The sequence below is a fragment of the Mustela lutreola genome, chromosome 4 (assembly GCF_030435805.1).
Source record: "Mustela lutreola isolate mMusLut2 chromosome 4, mMusLut2.pri, whole genome shotgun sequence".
Taxonomy (NCBI): Eukaryota; Metazoa; Chordata; class Mammalia; order Carnivora; family Mustelidae; genus Mustela; species Mustela lutreola.
In genome coordinates, this window is record NC_081293.1 from 30456480 (window position 1) to 30477981 (window position 21502).

Sequence of the window (21502 nt, forward strand, 5' to 3'; positions counted from 1 at the left end):
CGCTGCCAACATTCTTTCTGCTTACAGGTTTCTGCTGGGGAGCCCTGGCAGCTGAGCCCTCAGTCCCAGCCTAGGCTGTTCCAACAGACAATCTAACTTGGAATTACTAACTAGCAAGCCATCTTGCCCAAGGCAGGGAGACCACTGGCCTCTGATTGCCTCTCCGTGGGCCACTGTTGCTGGCTGTTTAACATAGGAATCCTGACTTCTAAGGCTTTGTGAAGTAACTGAGTGTGAGACCACTTGTGTTTGAAGAAAATCTTGGTCTTAGGGCTCTTCCATTTACCTGTTAGAAGAAGGAAGATATGCTGCTGTGGGGCGAATGCAGATGAATGTGGCTTTGAGGACCAGGATGATGGATGTGTGTGTACCTACTGGAGAATAAAGGTTTCTTTTGGTAATGGGGCTGTCAGATATTTTCCCCCTCCCCACGTATGTCTCTGTGGCACCTACCTAGAGCACCACTGCGTTAGAGCACCACTGCGTAAGCGCACCACTGCGTAAGCTAGAGGAACACTAACAACAGGAACTCGCCAGTAATTCTTGGGGGCATCCACCTCTCGAAGTAGAGCACGGGAAGCATGACCCCAAAACACATACTCACCAGGCCCTGACTCTGACTTCTCCCTTCCTCACCCTCTAGTAAAAGCAAAAGGAAGCTACGTATCTTTAAAAATCAAATACCTTTATTTTTCACCTTCAGCAGCATGTGAGAAGTGGCAGTGACCTCAGCAGTAGGCATGGTGTCTTGCCCTGTTGAGAAGCCAGAATCTCCGCTCTACTGTTCAGGTGTTTCCTCAGACAGCAAGTGGAAGAGGAGGTGGCCAACCCCAGTGCTGGAACCTGGAGGAGGTTGGGGTCAGCACCTGGCAAGGTTGCTAGCTGCCTAATCTCCAGTCTGGGGCTGGAAGTTCAGTTTGCCTGAGCTGAGTAAAGGAACATCAGTCCTAGGATTTTTCCACATCGTGCCTTGTTTCTGCAGTAGCCAGGAGATTGGTCCTTGAGTTGTCCCTGCACAGTACTCTAAGGCAGGGCCACTGACTTTTTTGCCCAAGGATCCCAAGAAGCTATCCTTGGAGGCCCTTGAGACAACGTAGGAAGCAGGGTGGTGCTCAAGCTGTGACTGACACAATCCAGCTCACACTGCCATCACAGAGGCCGAGTGAGCAGTCACCCAGGGAGGGGGTTCCCAGCTCATTCCATTCCCATGGGGCAGATGACTGGAAGGTAACAGCACCCGAGTAAGCCAGTGTCTGTAAGAGAAGACAGAATGTCTGAGTTCCAAGAGTTCCTGGTCTTCCTTCCTGATCCTCAGTCCTCAGCAAGGATTCAAGGTATCCTCAAGCTACGTTGGCATTAATCCCAAAGGTAACAAAAGTTCTAATTTGTCCCATGTGCCCTCTGGTGTCTTGAGGGCCTTTAGAGGTTTCAAGCGAAACTTCTAAGGGGCCACTCCAAGCAGTGACAGGCAGGACTGCAATGAGGGCAGGTACTTCTGGTCTCCTGGTTACTACTGTCTTGGGAGTTGCAATTTGAAAAGTGGTTTACCCTTGTCTCTTGGGCTCAGGGAGGGAACTTCATTTTTTTGTCCTAGGACTTGTGTTACAAACAGATGACTACTATCTCACGTGTTGCTGGCCTGAACTCCAGGCACTGGCATACAAATGGGAGGAGGCTCGTGGTCACTCTCTCCTACCTAGAGGTCCCTTCTTGACAGTAGCTGTAGTCATCTGTAAGCCACATATGCATGTACACCACACAGCTTTGGCCTTAAGCCCCTTTGGCTCAATGGAACAGTGATCTCTACTCCGAGTCTAGACCTGCAGTGGTCCAGTATGGGAGCCACTAGCCACATATGCCTATTTAAATTAATGATAATTAAATTGAAAATATAACTTGTGGGTGCATTAGCCACATTTCAAGTGTTCAGCAACCATATGTGGCTAGTGGCTAATATCTTACACAACATAGGTACAGAAAATTTTTATCACAGTGAATTCTACTGGATGGCACTGGACTAGCTGTTATACTTTACCTTCCTGTATCCACACCCAGGAAAACCTTCCAGTTGTCCAGGCAGCCATAGTTGTAATGATTCCTAAAAACCTAGAGCCAAGAAAAACAGGTTTTTACAAACCCTTTTTTACTTAATTCCCTCCTAATTTTAAAGTCTAAATTGGCTAAGCTAAGGCTCAGCTAGGCAAGTTCTGACCTATGAGGCCTGCCCTTATTGGCCCTGGCCATGGCTTCTGTTTCCAGGACAGCAGGTTCAGTTACCCTCCACCCCAAGCCCTCGCCCTACTCACTCTGCCCTTGGCCTGCAGCCGACGTCTCTCCTTCTTGTTGATGTGCCTTTCGATACTAGTCTCACCTCGACTGATGAGAACGGCATGCCATATAGTTAGGGCACCCAAGGCAAGTGCTACGGAACTAAGAAAAGAGGGGCCGAGATTGGTGGGGAGCTTTGAGGAGGGGGAGGCTACAAGTAGGTCTGAATTCAAAACTGAGCTGAGCAATGATCCCCTGGAAACCTCTCTAAGTCTCCCAGCCTATGTCGTAGGTCAGTTGTTGCTTCGCTATGTCTATTAAAAACATCAATGAAGAAGCATCAACATGGGCAAAGAATAAATTATGTGGAAAGAAGGATGGGGAAACAAGTGTGCGTTGCAAATAAAAATGGTCCATATTTCCTAAAATACCCACGCTTAGGAAACAGCAGCAGGTACTGAAAGCACCAGGTTTAGAACAGGCAGCACACATTTCTGATTCCAGCTCTCCCATTCCCAGCTGTGATCACACAGCAACTCACTTCACCCTCTCATCTTCAGTTCTCATCTGGAAATTGTACTGTCCTACCCTGAGGTAGAAGCTTAACTTACCCTGGCACGTAACACTCAGTGCTAGCATCCTTAGTGTTCCCTGCCCCAAAACACTGAAGAAAATGAAGCACTGACTCTTTGCCAAGCTAAGTCACACTAAGAACAGCAGCACATGACAGGTGGGTCCCTGCCCACACATGGGCACTGGAACGGTTTTCCTCTAGCTGCCCCCCACTTAAACTGTCAAAAATGAGTGTTTGATACCTGCACAGGAACCAGAGGTAGACAAGACTCTTGTGAGTCACCCTTTCTCGGAAGGAGAAAGTGGGTGGTGGGGTCTGGTGATACGTCTAGAAAAAGAAGAGCAGGGTGGTTCATTTGCTCTGTTGGTCTCTACTACAGCCCCCAGGACCTGCAGGCAGGGAAGTGACCAAAGCCCAGGGTGAGAAAGTAGGGAGTCAAGCCACAGAGAACTCGGGGCAGCAGCCAGATGGGTGGGCCAAGCCCGGCGGCGGCATCATGTGGACACATACTGGGCAGAGCGGGTCTGGACAGGATGGCAAAGCACAGGAGGAGCCGACCCTGAGCCTTCAGATTTGACAACACAAATGGGGCTCCAGGGGAAGCCACTCCACTTCCCAGCGAGAACACCCTCACTATGTAGCTGCAATCCTCAAGAGAGGAGGCCAGGCCCACACCCAGAATATAAGCACAAGCAGGGAGAACTGAGCTCCGCTGAGGGCTGAAAGGGCAGCAGAGGTTAAGTGGTACAGTCATGACCCAAGACCTCTCAGAATTAGGGGTCCTAAAAGGCCCAGGAGAAGCAATGATCCTGACAATGGATGCAGAAAGACCAGGAACAAAGGGTGATCAGACTGGCCCAGCCTGATCTCTGTCCCCTGGAACCCCATTACACAGACTAACACAGACTCCTTGCTGCTCAGGCCATCACCAAGGCAGAGTCCTTGCTCGGCCCAAAGAAGGTGATAATGGGATAGAGAGCCCAAAACTGTCACAAACCAGGGATTTTAGTTTACCCCAGGCCACAGAGCCTGCCCATGGCAGACAGCCTTCCAGAATACCCCTGATCCAGTCTTGAGAGGCCCCTCAGCCAGCCTCTACAACTGCACTAGCAGGTGGGCCCCCGCTGCCTCAGCAACTCTACACCCCCTGGCCTGAGCAGCAGGAGGCAGTGGGGTGGGGACAGCCCACCTGGTTGGCAACCGCCTGTAGTTTGTTCTTGTCGAGCTGTTTCATTTTCTAAGGGGATGGAAAACAGTGCTGGTTATTACTCTTAGGCCTCTAGGATGGAGGTGCTACCAGCCCCACTCCTTAGGAACAAATTCCATGCCCCCAAATTCTACTGAGCTATCCTGCTCCTAACCATGGGCTCACCTCGATGGCAGCATAAGCTTCCCGGAAAAGGTCCCAACTTCCGTAGCTGCAGTAGACACAGCCCAGAGTCATGAAAAAGCAGAAAGAGAAGAAGTACCGATGGTTATAGTGGCCCACACAGTTGTTTAGCCAGGCTGGTGGGGGAAGGATTAAGGATAAGACCAAACGCAGCTTCTGGTCTCTGGTTCATCCCTGCTTCATAAAGGCATCATCCAAACACAGGGCTTCCAGTTACCAAGAACTATATCCCAAAGGCAGGAAAACATAGGACTGTTCCCAGAGGTTAAAGTTTTTCAGAGCCTTCACCAGTCCCACTGGGAAATTGTGAAAACTGAAATCCTTCAGCAAAATGAATCTGCCAATACTTCAACCTAGCTTGGGTTAACCAGTCACCTGTAAGGGACAGTACCAAGATACCAGTGGTTCTATCTGGAACGCCCAGTGGACACCATGAAGCCCAAACAACTCCTAACATCCCACAAATGATAGCATGACAGTCTACAAAAGAAAACTATTAGAATAGATCCTCTGCTCCACGAAGATCTGTCCCAGAGCTGGTAAGCCTCCTGCTTCTTCTCCGCCAGCCCTGGCCCCAGAGATGGCCAGTCCCCACCACTCCTCTTCTACTAACTTTCATGAGCCCAGTATTCTTGGGAGGGATGATGCCTTGGTTGTGGCCCATAACCCAGTGCGGGGCTCTGGAGCTAAAGGAACAGGCCTCAGGCAGAAGAGACCATAAAAGGATACGGCAGTGGTGATCCATCTTCAGCACACACCTGTGAGGGAGGGACACAGGCTCTGTTACGGTGGCCAAGGTTCTTGAGAGGTCAGTGCCCATCCTTTCCTACAAGGCCCAGCATCCTGCTGAGGTGGAAAGGGCACAGACTTTGAAGAGAGCCAGGCCTCGCTTCCAAACCCTGCTTCACTGGCTACATGATCCTGGACAAGGTTAACTCCTCTCTGAAGCTCAGTGTCCACAGTGGTGACAATGCCTAACCCAGGACCATCCTGAGGACCAGGTGTCACGATGTGAGGGCACACTGCCTGGTATATATGACGGGCGCTTCGTGAACGTCTTCTCAAACTTTAGGTCTAAATTTTGCCCTAGGGTTTCAGCAGAACGGCCAAAGCTGGGGTTCACAGCAAGCAAAGCCAAGACCCACCTATTGCAGATGCTGCAGTGGTGTGTTCGGGCTGGCTTGGGGTAAATGCACTTCTTACAAATGGAGACTGTTGCAATGTCATTCCTGCCCTGTGCAGAGGGAGAAAAGCATCATGACAACAGCGGCAGCACAGCTGACCTCAGAAGGTACCAAGGCACTCTCCCTCCCCACTCCTGGGGCTGGCTCCCACAGCCTGCAGCTCTATCCCTCCCACATGGCCCTGTGGGGACCAACCTGCGGTGGGTATCCAGGTGGAGTGGTGATGGCCTGGTAGTAATGGAAGACGATAAGGATCAGATTCCAGTGGCTGTAGAAGAAGTGCCAGCAGAGCCGTGGCACTGAGTACGTTCGGAGGATGAGAGGCAGGACGCACAGGTAGGCAATGGCCACGATGGAGCTGGTCAGCACAATCACCAACACCACGAACACCTGCCCACACCAGTGAGGTTGTGGAGACACAGTCAGAGTTTGCCAACACCAAGGGCAGACTCGGGAATTTCCCTGGGGTAGGGGGTTGGTGTGGGTCCCAAACCCAATGTGGGTCCACCAGACACATGTCCTTCTACTACCCCAAAACAGCCCTTTTCCTGCTCCCTGGGCATCACTCACCACCCCACACCAGCGGATCACGTTGTCCACCAGCCAGTAGATAGGCTCAAAGGCAGCATCGACAGCGGTGTCACTGCCCCCAAAGGAGTTGTAGAGCAGGGAGCGCAGGCAGACCTTGCCATAGCGCCAGCGCTGTACCAGGCCCCGGAGCAGAGGTGGGCAGCGGCGCCTGTAGCCCAGGAGCAGAAGCAGGCGCAGGCAGAGGCGGGCGGGCCCCAGCAGCAGGCTCCGCTGGCCCCGCATGGCTCCTAGGAGAGCACACCATTGTGAGGAGCTGGTCAGGTCCTGTCCCTCCCTATCTCGCCAGGGAGGAGGGGGCAAAGACCTCAAAATGAGGCCCACCTGTGCCAGTCACCAGCTGTGGCAAGTAGGAAGGTCACTTCACTTCTCTGCAGAATAGGTGGCACCAGTGTCCCAACCAGATTACATTGGGTAGGGTCTGAAGGTTCTGAACCTGCAGAAATCCTACTTCTATTATACCACATGGGTACAGAGCAAATCCAAGATGAGGCACACCTAGAGTAAAGAGCCACAGTAAAGGGCTCGGGGAGAGGCAGGCAGCTCCAAGCAAGGCAGGGTCTTCGGAGTTGTCTGTGTAGACAGAGCACTGGGTGGAGCACAGCGGACAAGCACCACACCTCTGTGGGCAGGGCCATCACAGGGGAGGATTCCCAGGGTCTCCTGCCTGCTCTAGCCCACCCACCCACCTCCAAACAATTGTTCTTCACCATGGAATGGCCACTGGGGGAGTAAGCGCGTAGCATGTGGGTCCTACATCTAGATCTGCCCTGGTGCTGAATCTCTGCAGAAGATACTCATCTTTCCTCCTTCCTCTGGGCTAATGTTACAAGCCACCAGACCCAGCCTGGTAGCCTGAGAGTTCCTGTCTCCTGTCAGGACACCTCAGCTACCCTACATGACATCAGATGCTTTGTCTCCAATTCCAGTCCCAGCCCCACCCCAAGGATACAAAAGCCAAGACAACTTCAGGTGTTCACAGCAGAACACCACCACAGGCAGGAGACCGTGGCAGTGGGAGGGGGGCCTTCATGCTGTGGCTCATGAAGACCACAGAGCCTGTCCTCTGTGATGAGTCTCCACTGGCCAGTTCTAGCTGGACACTCATGAGTCTTCTCTGCAGCTGCTGCCCTTGCCCCCAAGCTTCCCAACCAGACTTCCCACCTCTGAAAGTACCTTCATTCCTCTATGTGAGTTCAACCTCACTCAACAGCCATGGGAGGTCAGCTGCCCAGGCAATGTCCAGAACAGAAGTCATGGGCTCCTTCAATGCTAGTCTCATCAATTCCGCAGATCAAAGCCCTTACCAGAAGAGAAATTATCTGATTTTCCCCTAGGGCTACTATGTCCTCAGCAACTTCACTGACTTATTTAACAGGCAGCTCAAAACCCAACAGAAACTGGAGGAGGCTGCTCCACTGTAGTGACGGTTTCAGTTCAGTAACTGGAGCAAGGTGCTCTCCTTGCACACTGGCTTATCACTAGACGCCTTTCAAAACAAAAACAAAAACAAAAACATTTCATTACCTTCTTCCACAAGCCCTGTAATGACTTACGGCAAAAAAGAATCCGGCAGACAAGGCCAGCAAAAGAGTAGACAATTCAGTAAGGATCTACTCTGCATCAGGATAAAGAAACTGGCCATTCCCATCACTCTTAGGAGCTAAGAGACTTAAGAAGTAGTGTAGAAATGAGAGAAAGGAAAAATCAGCCTTCCTCCTTCCTCTTGAGTTGGAGTCCTATTGCTCAGAACCATGATTTGGCTTGAAGTATGAATTTTCAAAATAGTATATGGCCATAGTTAAATGTAAGAGACAAACGTTTTACCCCACAACAAATCCAAGTGACTCAGATTATCCACATCCCTGTTCATTCCCTTACTGTGGCTAATGGAGAGTTTCCTATTTAATAAATACTCTTTATAGCAACAGCTCACAAATAAGATGCATTCCTCGCCTGTTAATAAACAGGAGTTATACGCCATCTCTCCAGTCTACAAAAAAACCCAGAAATATTCTTTTTCAGATTCTCCACCTTTCAAACTGTCCTCAACCACCTCTGGTATTCCAGAGCTCTACAGGAAATGCCTGCCTCCAGGACTAGACTTACTCTCATCTACCCCATAACTTGACTAGGGTTCCATTCTGCACTTAAGTAGTTCTGTGATCTTGGGTAAATCACCCAATCTCCTTGTGTTCTCATTCAGTGACAGGGTAGGGTTAAATGCTAAGTTCTCTTCCAGCTCTAACCCTCTATCGTTCTATATATACACTTAGTTAAGATATAAATGAAATATTTACAAAATGCTTAACATGATACCTGGCTCACAGAAGGACTCAATAAAAGCTTGTTAAAGAACAGAGGACACAGAAGTGGTGAGGCTGGTCCAACGTCTATCTGTGCTACAAATAATAGCGAGTGCACTCCTACCAAAGTAATAACATTTAAAAAAAAAAGTGTCTGATGCTATCATTCTTTATGGTCAGTGAAGAGAAAAGGAAACCATGATTAGAATCATAGTACTTAAGAGCAAGAAAGGATTTTGGAAAACATGTCCAACCAGAAATCAACCCAAACATGTAAGCTAAAAGCTTGTAGATGCAGAGCTACACATCAGATTTGAGCAACTCATTTTAGCTACTGGGGTTTAGGGGGTACAGGGATGGCAGGGAAGAGAGACTGTGGTCCATGGGATCACACCTGAACATACGGAGTTCCTTCCTTCTCAGGAAATTGAGGTAAAACAGATTTGGAAAAAACTGTGTGTGTGTACATTGTGGTGGGGTGCAAAGAATGAGAGTGAACACAGGAGGAAACAGCAAAGCTGAGTTTCACTATCACCCCAAGCACAAGCCTTTAGCACTCTGATCCCTCCGTAGCAACCATGGGCCATAGTGACGTCTGCCACCAGATTAGAGAGGATTGAAGTCAGCCACAGCACTCCCCTCTTTCCAAGGCTCTAAGTCACCATCTGTTTTCCAAGGGGAAACTGGAGTGGTGGGGGCTGGAGGATTTGAACGGGGAGGGATATATTCCAAAGCCACCAGAAGGCAAGGGAAACTGAGATGAAAGTTGTAGCAAATCTCATCTGGACAAAGATGAGTGCAGACTTCTCTTCCGGACTAACATCCCTTGAAAGAGAAAAAGTTAAGCATGGGCCCACACGACCTGAGATCCGCTTGAGAGGATCCAACTGCAAGATCTGAAGTTGCAGTCACAAAAACCCGGAGAAGGTTTTACTTCTGAATGGGGTGGCCTGGTCACTGTGGGATGGACTGGAAGTCGGGGGGGGGGGGGGGACAAAAAACTTGGGTTCCGGTTTGGGCTCTACCTTAAACTATCTTTGAGCCACCAGACAAGTCAAATCCTGTCTCTGGATCTGAGTTTCCAAATCTGTAAAATGGGCAACTTGAGTTGGCTGACCTCCTTCCAGCTCCGCGCATTACAGCTCCCCAAGGGTGCACTCCGCCAGTCTTGTGCTGGGCAAGGCCGTGCAGGGCGGAGCAAGGAGAGAACAGGAACCCGGGCTCAGGAAAAGGCCCCGAACAGGGCCCGACCCTAGAAAAAAGGGCAGCACTGGGGAGCAAAGGCCGCGGCTCCGCTCTTACCTGCCGCCCGCCGACTCCCCAGTCAGCCAAATGGAACCCCCGCAGCCTCCGCCGCCGTTCACTGCCACCCCCTCCAGCTCTGCAACCCGGCCGGGCCCGGGTCAGTCCAACCAACCATCGCCCGCCACTCGCAGCACCAGCCCGCAGCCTGGGACCCGCCGCCAGCCCATCCTGGACCACAAGCGCACGCGCAAGCGTGCCGGAGCCCCGCCCCCAGACTGGTTCTGGGGCAACCTGGGAAATAAAGTTTTCCGGAGGAGAGGCTCCTGACGAACACGTGATAAATCACACCAATTGGCGCGTTTCTTACTCTAGCACCGCTCCTGAATTTTGGCCAATGAGAAGTCGACGTCGTTTCCCTCCACTAGCAGTCATGGCGCCACCCGTGAGGTACTGCATTCCCGGTAAGTGTGAGGGGTCCATAGCGAATTCTGGATAGGATAGAGCAGGAAGCCTGCATGGCCGGCACCTCATGGGGACCCGTGACTGATGCAGCGTTTTTCTTCAGGCGAACGTCTGTGTAACTTGGAGGAGGGCAGCCCGGGCAGCGGCACTTACACCCGACACGGCTACATCTTTTCTTCGCTGGCTGGCTGCCTGACGAAGAGCAGCGAGAACGGCGCGGTAAAGGGGCAGCTTCCCGTTCCCCCTTCTCTTCCTTTCTTTTAGGCAGCTTTTGGTTTCGCGATCGTTAGGCAGGGGCACTACGGACGCGTCTTTAGTGCCTCAGCAGTAGAACAGCTGGTCTCCACTGCTGGGCATTTTAGCCACCACAGACCGGATGTCTTGCTCTCGCTTGATTAAATTGCTGACACTCGGGGAAGGAAGTTAGGGAACGAGCAGAGGCAGACTCAGCCCTGCAGTGAGCTTCATCTTGTCCGAATGTCTCCTGTCTCCGGTTTCATCTTGCTTCGCTCTTCCCACCTCACTCTGCAGTCTTGTCACACAGGCTTCTTTCACTGTCGCTGGTAGGGTAAGCTCTCTCTTCCCACAGAGCCTTTGTACACAAACAGTTTGGAACACGGTCATCTCCTTAGCGTGTTTAATTCTTTAATGTCTTTCAGATAGCTTCTCTAGTATCACTTTATCTGAGAAGCCATGCTAGACCTACTAGTCAAGGAAAGGAGTTGTATGAGCTTTTATTTTTTGTTTTGTTAAACCCTCACAAGGAACTACATTTCTTTCCTTCCCTGTGCTCAGCTTTGCAAATAATTAAACATTCAGTTACATGTTCCCCCTTGACTCTTCCCTTACTAAACTCTTTAAGTTCCACAAAAGCAAACCTTGCCACCATACCTTTCGTGCCAAGCACAAGGGCCTGTGCTCAGTAAATTTTGTTGAGTGCCTAACACTGTCCTCTCTAGTTCCAGAGGCTGATCCAGGAGTAGCCCAGGATCAGATAAGCAGTCTTTGAAGGAGCAGCTTAAAGATAGAGGATATAGTAGAAAGAGAATTCAGAATTAAAACTTTTAGGTACTGGCTAACTAGGCCGTGTTTCTGCTTCATGTTAGAAACTTGATCTCTGGTTTTAGGTTTTTCCTCATATGTTAAATGAGAGGCTTTCTATTCAGTCAATTTTGGGAATGTCTTTAACATATCTAAGCTTATTCATTTCATATATTTATTGAGCATTTCCATGTGCCAGGCACAATGCTGATCTCTAGAGATATGGTAGTAAGCCAAATACACATGGTCCCTGCTGTCGAGGGACAATAAATATCATATATTTATTGAGCATTTCCATGTGCCAGGCACAATGCTGATCTCTAGAGATATGGTAGTAAGCCAAATACACATGGTCCCTGCTGTCGAGGGACAAACTTACTTGTAAACAAGTAAGTGCTCAAATTAGCATATTGCTACAAATGTGATGACTATTTTGAAAAAATATTACAGGTTACTGTGAGAACATGTAAAAGACAAACCCACTGTGGTCAGCAGAAATGACACTGAACCTGAATCTAAAGGATAAATAAGAATTGGGTTGAGAGCACAGTCCTGGCAGAAAGAACAGGTTGAACACAAATTTTGAGATGGGAAGATGTTTAATGAGTTAGTGAAACTGAAAGGCAGCCAGGGAACTGAAGCACAGTAAACAAGAAAGAGATAAATCAAAGATGAGTTTCAAAATATCTGTCTTGGGGTGCCTGAGTGGCTTGGTCAGTTGAGTAGCTAACTCAATTTTAGCTCCGGTCATGATCTCAGATTCCTGGGATTGAGCCTCATGTCAGGACCCCCCAACAAGTGGGGAATCTGCTTGGGATTCTCTCCCTCTCTCTCCCACTGTCCCTCTCCCTATTTGCGCATGCACGCACTCTCTAAAATAAATAAATCTTTTAGGGGCGTCTGGGTGGCTCAGTGGGTTAAAGCCTCTGCCTTCCGCTCAGGTCATGATCCCAGGGTCCTGGTATCGAGTCCCGCATCGGGCTCTCTGCTTGGCAGGGAGCCTGCTTCCCTCTCTCTCTGTCTGCCTCTCTGCCTACTTTGTGATCTCTGTCTGTCAAATAAATAAATAAAAATCTTTTAAAAACAAACAAACAAATAAATAAATAAATAATTTTAAAAATGTATCTGTCTTACACCAACAGCCAATACCTTGCTCAAAGAGAAAACTACAAGTATTCCCTTAAAATAGAAGAAATCAAGTATGGCCATTATTATATAATGTTTATTTGGAAATTCTAGCCGGTACAATAAAGTGAGAAACAGAGGGAAGTAGTATAACTTGGAAGGAGTCAAGTTATGCATAATGATAGACGATGGTTATACACCAAGAAATCCAAGAAAATCACCAAAAACTTTCATAGGACTCATCTGAAATGATTAGATTATGTGTTCTAGTAGCATTCTTCCCTTGAAGAATGGTCCCTTGACCTTCCTATTGTCTAGAATTTCTAAGGCTATCTCCTCTGGGCACTTATGTCTGTAAGTCCTTGTGATCTCAGCTATGGACCAAAGAATTACTACATTACTCTTAAGCCACAGATACCTTTATGCAAGGCTTAGTCAAGATCTTACATTTTATTGTTTTCTCTATAGCTTCCAGTCATTTCTGTAATGAGAGAAACGGAGTCCCAACTACTACCGGATGTGGGGGCTATTGTAACCTGTAAGGTAAGTTGGTTTTAACCTCCCTGCTTAAGACACTTGTTCAATGGCGAAATCATGATCATTGTGGAACTGCACTGTCAAATACCATAGCCACTAGCCATATTGGCCATTTAATTGAAATGAATTAAAATTAAAAAAAATTAAAAGTTCATTTCAGGGATGCCTAGGTGGCTCAGATGGTTAAGCGGCTGCCTTCGGCTCAGGTCATGATCCCAGCGTCCTGGGATCGAGTCCCACATCGGGCTTCTTGCTCAGCAGGAAGCCTGCTTCTCCCTCTGCCTGCCACTCTTGTCTGCCTGTGCTCACTCTCTCTGACCAAAAAAAAAAGTTCATTTCATCAGTCCACCAGCAACATTTCAAGTGCTGCCCTGTTGGCCAGCACAGAACATTTCTATCAGCACAGGGTTACGGGACTGTGCTGGCTTGGAAAGTTCTGGGTTAGTGATCAAGGCAGCCTGCTTCAGCAGTATATAGTTCTTTCACTGAGCTGAGTCTCTAAGTATGCAGTTTGCGAAACAGGGGTGTCAAAGGGTAATGAGGAGGCCTATTTTTTAATATCTAGAAGCTAGATCTTATTCTGCAGGGAAGCAAAAGAGCTTATATTCTAGCATTCCTTTTAAATCTTATCTTTTAGGGTATTCCAGGGGGAAGTACAAATTAAGGTTGCCATGATCAATTAATGTAATATATCCTTACTCCCTGCCCATCCCTACCTTCTTTTTTTTTTCTTTTTTTTTTTTTTTTAAGATTTTATTTATTTATTTGAGAGAGAATGAGTGAGAGAGAGCATGAGAGAGGAGAAGGTCATAGGGAGAAGCAGACTTCCCAAGTTGCTGGGAGCCCGATGCGGGACTCGATCCTGGAAGTCCGGGATCATGACCTGAGCCGAAGGCAGTCAGTCACTCAACCAACTGAGCCACCCAGGTACCCCATCACTACCTTCTGCCAGGTTAAATTAACTTGTAGCTTTTAGTTTCTCTCTTTATAAATTGTTCCAACAGAAAATCTGTGTGTTTTTCTCAAAACAACTGAAGACGCAGTGATCCAAATATTATACAGTACCTCAAATGTAAACTTAAATTCTGTTCACTCTACGGGGCTTTTAGCAAGATGTGCTGAAGGTCTAGATTTGCTGTAATATCCTGTGTCTATTTATGTTAGGTTTCTGTATTTTTCAAGATCTCCTCCATATTATTTCATTGGATGCCTACAGTAACTTTATTAGTTGGCCAGAGTTACTCTCATTCCACTTGACATGTATCATTTATGCAAAGTTAAGTAGAAGTTAACTTGGCTTAAATTCTATAATTAATGGGGTTGCTTGGACTAAAATCCTGGTAATTCCTACTTTCTTGCTGCCTCCTTGAGCTCACAACTGCTACTATTCTAATGCTGATCTTTTCTCTGTTTCACAGGTCTCTAGCATCAATTCACGCTTTGCCAAAGTGCACATCCTGTATGTAGGGTCCACACCACTTAAGAACTCTTTTCGAGGAACTATCCGGTAAGAAGTGTTCATGTCTTTGCGTTGGCCTCCACACCTGAGGATAGAAGAGGGGACTGGAATTTTTAGGAACAATTACAGTTCCTATACCTGCCTCTCTGGCTCCCATCTTTGTGTTCAGATTCTGTCCAGATGGTGTCCAAAGGAAAGGTTATAATGTATGAGCTAAGACAAAAGGAAAATAGTGACAAGATTGGGCTTTAAAGTAAAATGAAAAGAACTGAGCTAAGCTGGAGACTAGTGATGCATAATGACTCATATGAAACAAAGTAGAAGACATTTTAGGAAATACCTTCCTTTCTTTTATTTAATATAGTTTACTTTTTTTTTTTTTTTTTAAGATTTTATTTATTTATTTGACAGAGAGAGATCACAAGTAGGCAGAGAGGCAGGCAGAGAGAGAGAGAGAGGAGGAAACAGGCTCCCTGCTGAGCAGAGAGCCCGATGTGGGACTCGATCCCAGGACCCTGAGATCATGACCTGAACCGAAGGCAGCAGCTTAACCCACTGAGCCACCCAGGCGCCCAATATAGTTTACTTTTTAAAAAATATTTTATTTATTTATTTATTTGACAGAGAGAGAGATCACAAGTAGGCAGAGAGGCAGGCAGGGGGGTGGGGGCAAGCAGGCTCCCCGCCAAGCAGAGAGCCCGATGTGGGTCTCGATCCCAGGAACCTGAGATCATGACCTGAGCCGAAGGCAGAGGCTTAACCCACTGAGCCACCCAAGCGCCCCTATTTAATATAGTTTAAACCCAAGGATTTGAGACATTAAAAAGGTTAGTGTGGGAGGGGCACCTGGCTCAACCGGTAAAGCATGGATAAGTCTTGATCTTGGGGTTGTGAGTTCAAGCCCCATGTTAGGTATAGAGATTACTTAAAAATAAAACCTTAGGGGCACCTGGGTGGCTCAGTGGGTTAAACCTCTGCCTTCAGCTTAGGTCTTGATCTCAGGGTCCTGGGAACGAGCCACACATCGGGCTCTCTGCTCGGCAGGGAGCTTTCTTATCTGCCGCCCCCCCTCCCCCGGCCAAGCCACCTACTTGTGATCTCTCTCTGTGTGTCAAATAAAACAAAATCTTTTTAAAAATAAATAAAATCTTAGGAGCACCTGGACGTCTCATTTGGTTGAGCAGCTGATTTGCCATTTCAGCTCAGGTCATGATCTCATGGGTCATGAGATTGAGCCTGTGTTGGGCTCTGCGCTCAGTGGGAAGACTACTAGAGACTCTCTCCCTCTGTGAAATAGAGCGCATACTCCCTCCACTCTTATGCACCTGTGTTGTCTCTCTCTAAGATAGATAAATAAATAAATCTTAAAAAAATAAAATACTTCTAAAAAATGGTTAGTAGGTGAAATGGTAGTTGGGTGTGTTTTGTTTTTTGGTTTTTGTTTTTTTTTTGTTTCCCTGTGGGTTCTTTGAGAAGGGATCAACAGTTCTTGTGAGCCAGATAATTTAACTTCTGGGTCCCATTCCACTCTCAGGATGCTGTGTTGTTCTATAATGCTTCTCTTCAAGCTCTACTAAGGCAGCAAAGTTCCTTAATTTTTCCTGCCCAATCTGTTCTGCTTTTCTGTACTCAGAGGTATTGATACTGCTGCTCTGTGTGACCCAAGAATGGGAATGTGGTTTTCTCCTCCGGCTGAGGACTTGGAATGCTTCTCTACCCCACTTCTCTCATGGCATCTAGGTCCCCATTATGACTCGTTCTCTCTACTCTTGTAGCTCTTTGTCTGTGATTCTGCAGAATAATTCTTTCTCACCGATAATTAATCTTTCTGTTAATTCTTTTTTATAGCAAGGAAGATGTCCGAGCTACTGAAAAAGACAAGGTTGTTGGTTGGTCCTTTTTCTTTTTTTCCTTATGACTTTAGGAATCTCAATCCTTTTAAATTATTTCAGTGAATTTCAAACATTTATAGAAATGTAGATCCAAAGATCCAAGGAATTTTAAGATGTTTCCTACTAGAAAGTGTGGAATTCACCTCCCTGTCCTATTCCTCTCCCTTAGGATTTTTGACGGGGATTAGTTTACTCCTTGCCTTTGAAGCCAGGTGTTTATTCTTTACTGTTCCGATTTACTCTGGATCCTTTCAGAGCCAGCTATAGTAACTTTTGTCCAAGTCAGATTCCTGATCAGGTTACTGAATTAAAAATCTTTGCTTTATATAATGATGCTGTAGAAGCAATAGAAGTTGTTGATTGGCTTGACTAATGATGACTTTTCACCCTATGGGGTTAAAAAGTAGATTGGGTCTACAGAGGGGTAATAGTTTCATGTAGATCTGATTTAGAGCTTTCACTTAACAATCCTGTTCTTTTCTTACAGGTAGAGATTTATAAGAGTTTCCGCCCAGGTGACATTGTCTTGGCCAAAGTGGTATCCTTTATTCCCAGGAGTGTTGTGGTCCTTTGTCAAAACAAAAAATAGAAGTAGAAAACAACTCAAGTGGTTATAGGAGGGAAGACTTATCACCCATCATTTTCCTTTACCAGTGTTGTGTGACTAGATCTCCCTGGGTGACGCACAATCCAACTACCTCCTGACCACTGCCGAGAACGAGCTCGGGGTGGTGGTGGCCCACAGTGAATCGGGTAAGTCCATGCATCCATGTGCTCACCTTTCCCTGGGAGCTATGGTTTGGGATTAATCCACTGTTTGCTCTTGTTACCCTTGTTTTTTTAATTATCTAGGAAGCAATATGAGTGTCAGTACTTACTACTGAGATTAGAATGATTCTCCTTATATAATTGTAATGGGGGACTCACTGTGTTAAGTCAGTGGCATATGAGGTGAGGTTCAGTAGGCTGTTTGGTGATACTTCAGTTCATAACCAGCCTTGAAAGGGAAGGGTCTTTGGTAAACATTTGGGGTTTCCAGCTCCAACACCAGCTCTTTCCTTTCAGGTGTCCAGATGGTTCCCATTAGTTGGTGTGAGATGCAGTGCCCTAAGACCCACACTAAAGAATTCCGGAAAGTGGCCCGAGTGCAGCCTGAATTCCTGCAGACCTAAGAAGCCACATTTTACCCCATGGAGAGGGGTAAGCCGTTTATCTAAGAGTACGTGTATGAATCCAACATCAAGATGCCATTGTCTTTATTCAGACGCCTGGGGTTGGCCAATAACCACCTTTAGAAAAATCTGCCAGCAACTTATACTTTAGGTGGAATATTTTTCTTATGAACCTTTCAGTGGATTTCATTTTCTGGAGTGATCAATTTCTCTTTTTTTAGAGGTGCCAACAAACTGTACAATGTTGGAAGTAACCTGTTCCCTCTAACAGTCTTAAAAATACACATTTTTTGCTGAGACAAAACATTTTTTATTAAAAAGATTTTATGGCTTTCGTTGTCTTGAGTAGGGAAGCATCTAAAAAGCATCATGACATTCAGAGGAGGGATTTGCCTGATTGCTGACACCCATTACAGACATGTGTGAAGTGCTTGCTTACTCTGGAAAAGCCTAATCTCCAATCTTTCTTATATTTTCTATGTTCTAAGCACTTCCACTTACTGAGTACTTGCTATATGCCAGGCACTGAGTCAAGCACTTTATATACATCTCATTGAGAGACAGTACAGTTTAGTGAAAATTAAAGAACACATGGTGATTCAGGGTACATGTGAGTAGTTCTGAAAGTAATTAGATGAAATTAGTATTACTAATTTAGTGGGTACCCCAGCATATGTTTGTTAAACCTGAACTGAAAAGAGGGAAAGAGCACGGTCATGGGAGACCAGGGAAGGATGTGTGAAATAAAAGGAACTGAAGAACTTGACTAAGTGGAATGGAAATATTCAAGGCAGACAAAGGAGCCTGAACAAAGCACAGAAGGAATGGACATCCGAGTTTGGGGATGAGGAAGGGATAAGGGTTAAGCGTGGAGAAGCTGCCGAGGGACCGGAAGGAAAGAATTCGAGATGTCAGTTCTTGAGATGTTCTTCAAGGAGCCCTTATCTTTTAGGTGTACCGACAGTGGTTACCTGTGAACTCTGGAGTCAACCCACCTGGGTTTATATCCTCTAGCTACTAGCCTTGAATAGGTTAGGTTGGTTTTTTAAAAGAAAACAGAATCGAGGGCGCCTGGGTGGCTCAGTGGGTTAAAGCCTCTGCCTTCAGCTCAGGTCATGATCTCAGGGTCCTGGGATCAAGTCCCGCATCGGGCTCTCTGCTCAGCGGGGAGCCTGCTTCGTCCTCTCTCTCTCTCTGCCTGCCTCTCTGCCTACTTGTGATTTGTCAAATAAATAAATATCTTTATATTAAAAAAAGTGTTTAAAAAAAAGGGGGGGGTGCCTGGGTGGCTCGGTGGGTTAAGCCGCTGCCTTCGGCTCAGGTCATGATCTCAGGGTCCTGGGATCGAGGCCCGCATCAGGCTCTCTGCTCAGCAGGGAGCCTGCTTCCCTCTCTCTCTCTCTCTCTCTCTCTCTCTGCCTGCCTCTCTGTCTACTTGTGATCTCTGTCAAATAAATAAATAAAATCTTTAAAAAAAAAAAGAAAACAGAATTGAGATCAGTAGCTCCCCATGCAGTTTTAAGAAATAATAAGAGATTCCTGGTACACTTTGCCCATTTTTCCCCCAATGGTAACACTGTACAAATTATAGTATACTAAAATAATCAGATGTTGAACATTGATAGTAGTGCAAGTTATTTTTGTTTATGTCTCTTTCCTCGTCTGGCATAGTATAATCTCATGGGTTATTGTGAGGAAGAAATACCTAAGTTCCAGTACATACCAGTATTATGTTATTGTTATTACAGATCTGGTTGCCTTCTATCAAGGATCTGTCAAATTCCAGGCCTTACGTTACTATGTAGTTTAAGTAGTCCCATTACTGATAGAGGTTTTAAAACTTTACAGATTTTCCTTTTTTATAGGCAATGCTACCAAGAAAACCCCTATCCTATATATCCTTGTGCATGCCTAAGTTCTGTGGCAAAACAGAGTCCTAGAAGTGGAACACTGGGTCAGAGAATGTGTATTTTTAAAATTTTGGTTAGGTGTTCCCATATTGCCTTGCAAGAAGATGCTACCATTTGATTCTCTCTACAGCATTAACCACTTTAGCCACTTTACTTACCTCTGAACTTCCCAGTAGCCCTGGAATGTTCTGATCGTTTCTACATTTTATAGAGAAGTAAACTGAGGCTTAGGAAAATCAGTTAACTTGCCCTAAGTCACAAAGACATCAAGTGGCAGAGCATTAGAGCATTATTCAAACTTAAGTCTGTCTTAAAAAGCCAAAATTTTTTCTTCTATACCATGGTGCCTTTTTCTAAATATTGATTGAACCCTGGGCATGAAATTAAAGGCTCTCCAAATTAGCAGTGGTTCATTAATTGAGTGCGTGTTGGGACTTCATTCAGTAAACATATACTGAGCAGCTAGGAGTTAAAACAGTGAACGATAGAATCCCTTCTTTGTAGAGCTTACATTCTAATGAGGAAAGACAGGTGATACGTAAACAAACATTCTAATAAAGTGTCAGAAAGAACATTTGAAGCAGCTAATAACAGCGCTCTCAGATCTGCAGAGCAGGATGGATTTTCTCCATTAACCATCCAGTATTGTATTGCAGGAATCTCTTTGAATCTTCAGTGCCTGGTACTGTGACTAAACATAGCAAAAGCGCAATAAAAATTTTTTTGAGTGCTCTCATAGCTGACTCAACAGCTATGCCCAAATAGTGATGTTTAGTGATGATATCTGCTAATCTACAACTGGTTCTAAGGGATGAGGAGGATATTGGTTTCTGTGCCTTGGAATAGTGATTCTCAGCCTGGGTGAGGTGAATTTCAAAACTGCCTACAAATCGCAACAACACCCCCCCCCCCGCCCCCACTAGATGATGCTGCTTAGGTAGCTACCCTAGCTAAGCAGGGTCTTGGAACGATGCTAGTTGTTAGCCTCCTGGTGGTGTTGGTAGATAATGCAGGCTTTCTGTTACTTTCCTGCCTGTAAGAGTTCTAGTCAGTGAGTGAAGACTGCCATAAATTCAGATGTCAGGACACAGAGTAAGAGTAATCTAAGCTGATCCAGTCTGACTTCGGTGAAGAGCCTTGATCAAAGGATTATCAACTTTCAGTCTAAGATTCAGTACAGGCTAAGTAAATTTAACATTCCACCAGACTGTTGGGAGACTTAAATTACTAAAGCTCATCCTAGAGTTACTGTACAGATCAAGTGAAAAACTCAAGAAGATGATTCAAGTATTTAAACTGAGAATAAGGACTTTAGTTGAACATCTTTTCTCTGGGTTCCAGTACTTGGTAGCATATATTTGACCAGTTTCTGCATCTTTTTCAGCCTGTTTCTTCTGTAAACTGGGGATAGCAGCCCTTTCAGAGGTGATGAAGATTAGAGACTGTGTATGTTAACATGCCTCAGCCAATGGCCGGCACAGAGGAGCTTCGTGAGAGCTTCCCAGACAGAGGCCCCTATTACCTCCTGCTAGAAGAAAGGCATTAAGAGCTTTTTCATGCCTTGGAGTCTCTCTTATGATCCCACAATCTTTTCAAAGACCTTAGAGAGAAGGTAAATGTGAGCCATGCCCCTTCCTAATTATTTATATAATGTAATCAACTTCTTTTTTCCTGCATCATTTTATAAAGTTGTATGTAATTTCTGAGGATGAAAAGTGAATCAAGTTTATAGATTTCTAATAGAAAAATATTAGCTTTTTAATGTAAACAAGTCTTTACCTTACTCAAAAGGTATAATGGGGTTTCAGAATTTCATTTTCCACTCAAGTGGTACTCAGTAACCAGCATCACTGAACAAGAGCTGTAGAGGCAATAGGAATGGAGAGTTCAGCTAAGATGACCTGCTCCCCCACACCTCAGCTCCCCAACCTAAGATAGAAAACCTAGTAAGATATACCATATGTGGACCAGGCTGTGTAAACTGACTGGTTGTCTTAAAGTTCTAGAGGGATCACTATATCACACAGAAGATATTGCACATCACTCCTTTATTATACTGATCTGGGAAAAAGATTTAGTACGGTTACACTCAAAATGAGTACTGAGCCCATGGTGGGGCCAAGCAACTGGAACATAATCAGAAACAGATACAGTGAAAGACACACTTGGACATGATCAAGAGGCATCTCACTGCCATAAAACATTAAGGCAGGGGAGGGATTCTAAAACACACAGCAGAATGAACTCCTAGGCCTCAGAAGTCAAGGAGTTTATCCCACACTGGTGTGAGGAATGGCTTATTTTTGGATGATCACATGTGGGAATATTTCAACCGCCACTAGAAACCCC

General features: G+C 46.1%; 3 protein-coding genes across 13 annotated transcripts in view; 2 read left to right on the forward strand and 1 right to left on the reverse strand.

Moving 5' to 3' along the window:
- Positions 1 to 401, forward strand: part of MMS19 (MMS19 homolog, cytosolic iron-sulfur assembly component) — a 34138-nt gene extending 33737 nt beyond the window's left edge. For all 3 annotated transcript variants that reach the window (XM_059169273.1, XM_059169274.1, XM_059169275.1), the window contains one exon: positions 28 to 401. In XM_059169273.1, coding sequence (XP_059025256.1) covers positions 28 to 55 — 28 coding nt within the window. In that variant the 3' untranslated portion in view covers positions 56 to 401. The remainder of the gene's footprint in view (positions 1 to 27) is intronic.
- Positions 402 to 664: 263 nt separating this feature from the next.
- Positions 665 to 9799, reverse strand: ZDHHC16 (zinc finger DHHC-type palmitoyltransferase 16). 8 transcript variants are annotated; one of them, XM_059169280.1, is made up of 12 exons: positions 9728 to 9799; positions 9428 to 9562; positions 5987 to 6234; positions 5612 to 5806; positions 5378 to 5466; positions 4962 to 4990; positions 4215 to 4348; positions 4032 to 4079; positions 3084 to 3169; positions 2307 to 2430; positions 2036 to 2106; positions 665 to 1253 (listed from the first exon to the last, which is right to left on the reverse strand). In XM_059169280.1, exons 3-12 carry the CDS (start codon positions 6227 to 6229, stop codon positions 1139 to 1141), a joined length of 1134 nt encoding a protein of 377 aa, XP_059025263.1. In that variant the 5' UTR covers positions 6230 to 6234; positions 9428 to 9562; positions 9728 to 9799; the 3' UTR covers positions 665 to 1138. The 8 variants fall into 8 exon arrangements, 7 of the variants coding, with proteins under 7 accessions (XP_059025263.1, XP_059025261.1, XP_059025262.1 ...); XM_059169278.1 differs by lacking the exon at positions 9428 to 9562 and adding an exon at positions 6329 to 6440 and having other exon boundaries at positions 9613 to 9776; XM_059169279.1 differs by lacking the exon at positions 9428 to 9562 and adding an exon at positions 6329 to 6502 and having other exon boundaries at positions 9613 to 9776.
- Positions 9800 to 9857: 58 nt separating this feature from the next.
- Positions 9858 to 21485, forward strand: EXOSC1 (exosome component 1). Of its 2 annotated transcripts, XM_059169291.1 has the most exons (9): positions 9858 to 10016; positions 10121 to 10236; positions 12652 to 12726; positions 14139 to 14227; positions 16028 to 16061; positions 16559 to 16609; positions 16740 to 16824; positions 17137 to 17271; positions 20538 to 21485. In XM_059169291.1, exons 1-8 carry the CDS (start codon positions 9950 to 9952, stop codon positions 17241 to 17243), a joined length of 624 nt encoding a protein of 207 aa, XP_059025274.1. In that variant the 5' UTR covers positions 9858 to 9949; the 3' UTR covers positions 17244 to 17271; positions 20538 to 21485. The 2 variants fall into 2 exon arrangements, with proteins under 2 accessions (XP_059025274.1, XP_059025272.1); XM_059169289.1 differs by lacking the exon at positions 20538 to 21485 and having other exon boundaries at positions 17137 to 17574.
- The last annotated feature ends 17 nt before the right edge of the window (positions 21486 to 21502 follow it).

Bases quoted from the DNA above. Each gene is read 5' to 3' on its own strand.
- EXOSC1 (XM_059169291.1), top strand. From the start codon at position 9,950: ATGAGAAGTCGACGTCGTTTCCCTCCACTAGCAGTCATGGCGCCACCC. The intron at 10,017-10,120 runs GTAAGTGTGAGG...GTTTTTCTTCAG, and splicing joins CGTGAGGTACTGCATTCCCG to GCGAACGTCTGTGTAACTTG. The intron at 10,237-12,651 runs GTAAAGGGGCAG...TTTTCTCTATAG, and splicing joins AGAGCAGCGAGAACGGCGCG to CTTCCAGTCATTTCTGTAAT.
- ZDHHC16 (XM_059169280.1), bottom strand. From the start codon at position 6,229: ATGCGGGGCCAGCGGAGCCTGCTGCTGGGGCCCGCCCGCCTCTGCCTG. The intron at 5,467-5,611 runs GTTGGTCCCCAC...CCCTCTGCACAG, and splicing joins CACCTGGATACCCACCGCAG to GGCAGGAATGACATTGCAAC. The intron at 1,254-2,035 runs GTAAAGTATAAC...CTTCTCTTACAG, and splicing joins CTGGGTGTGGATACAGGAAG to ACACTGGCTTACTCGGGTGC.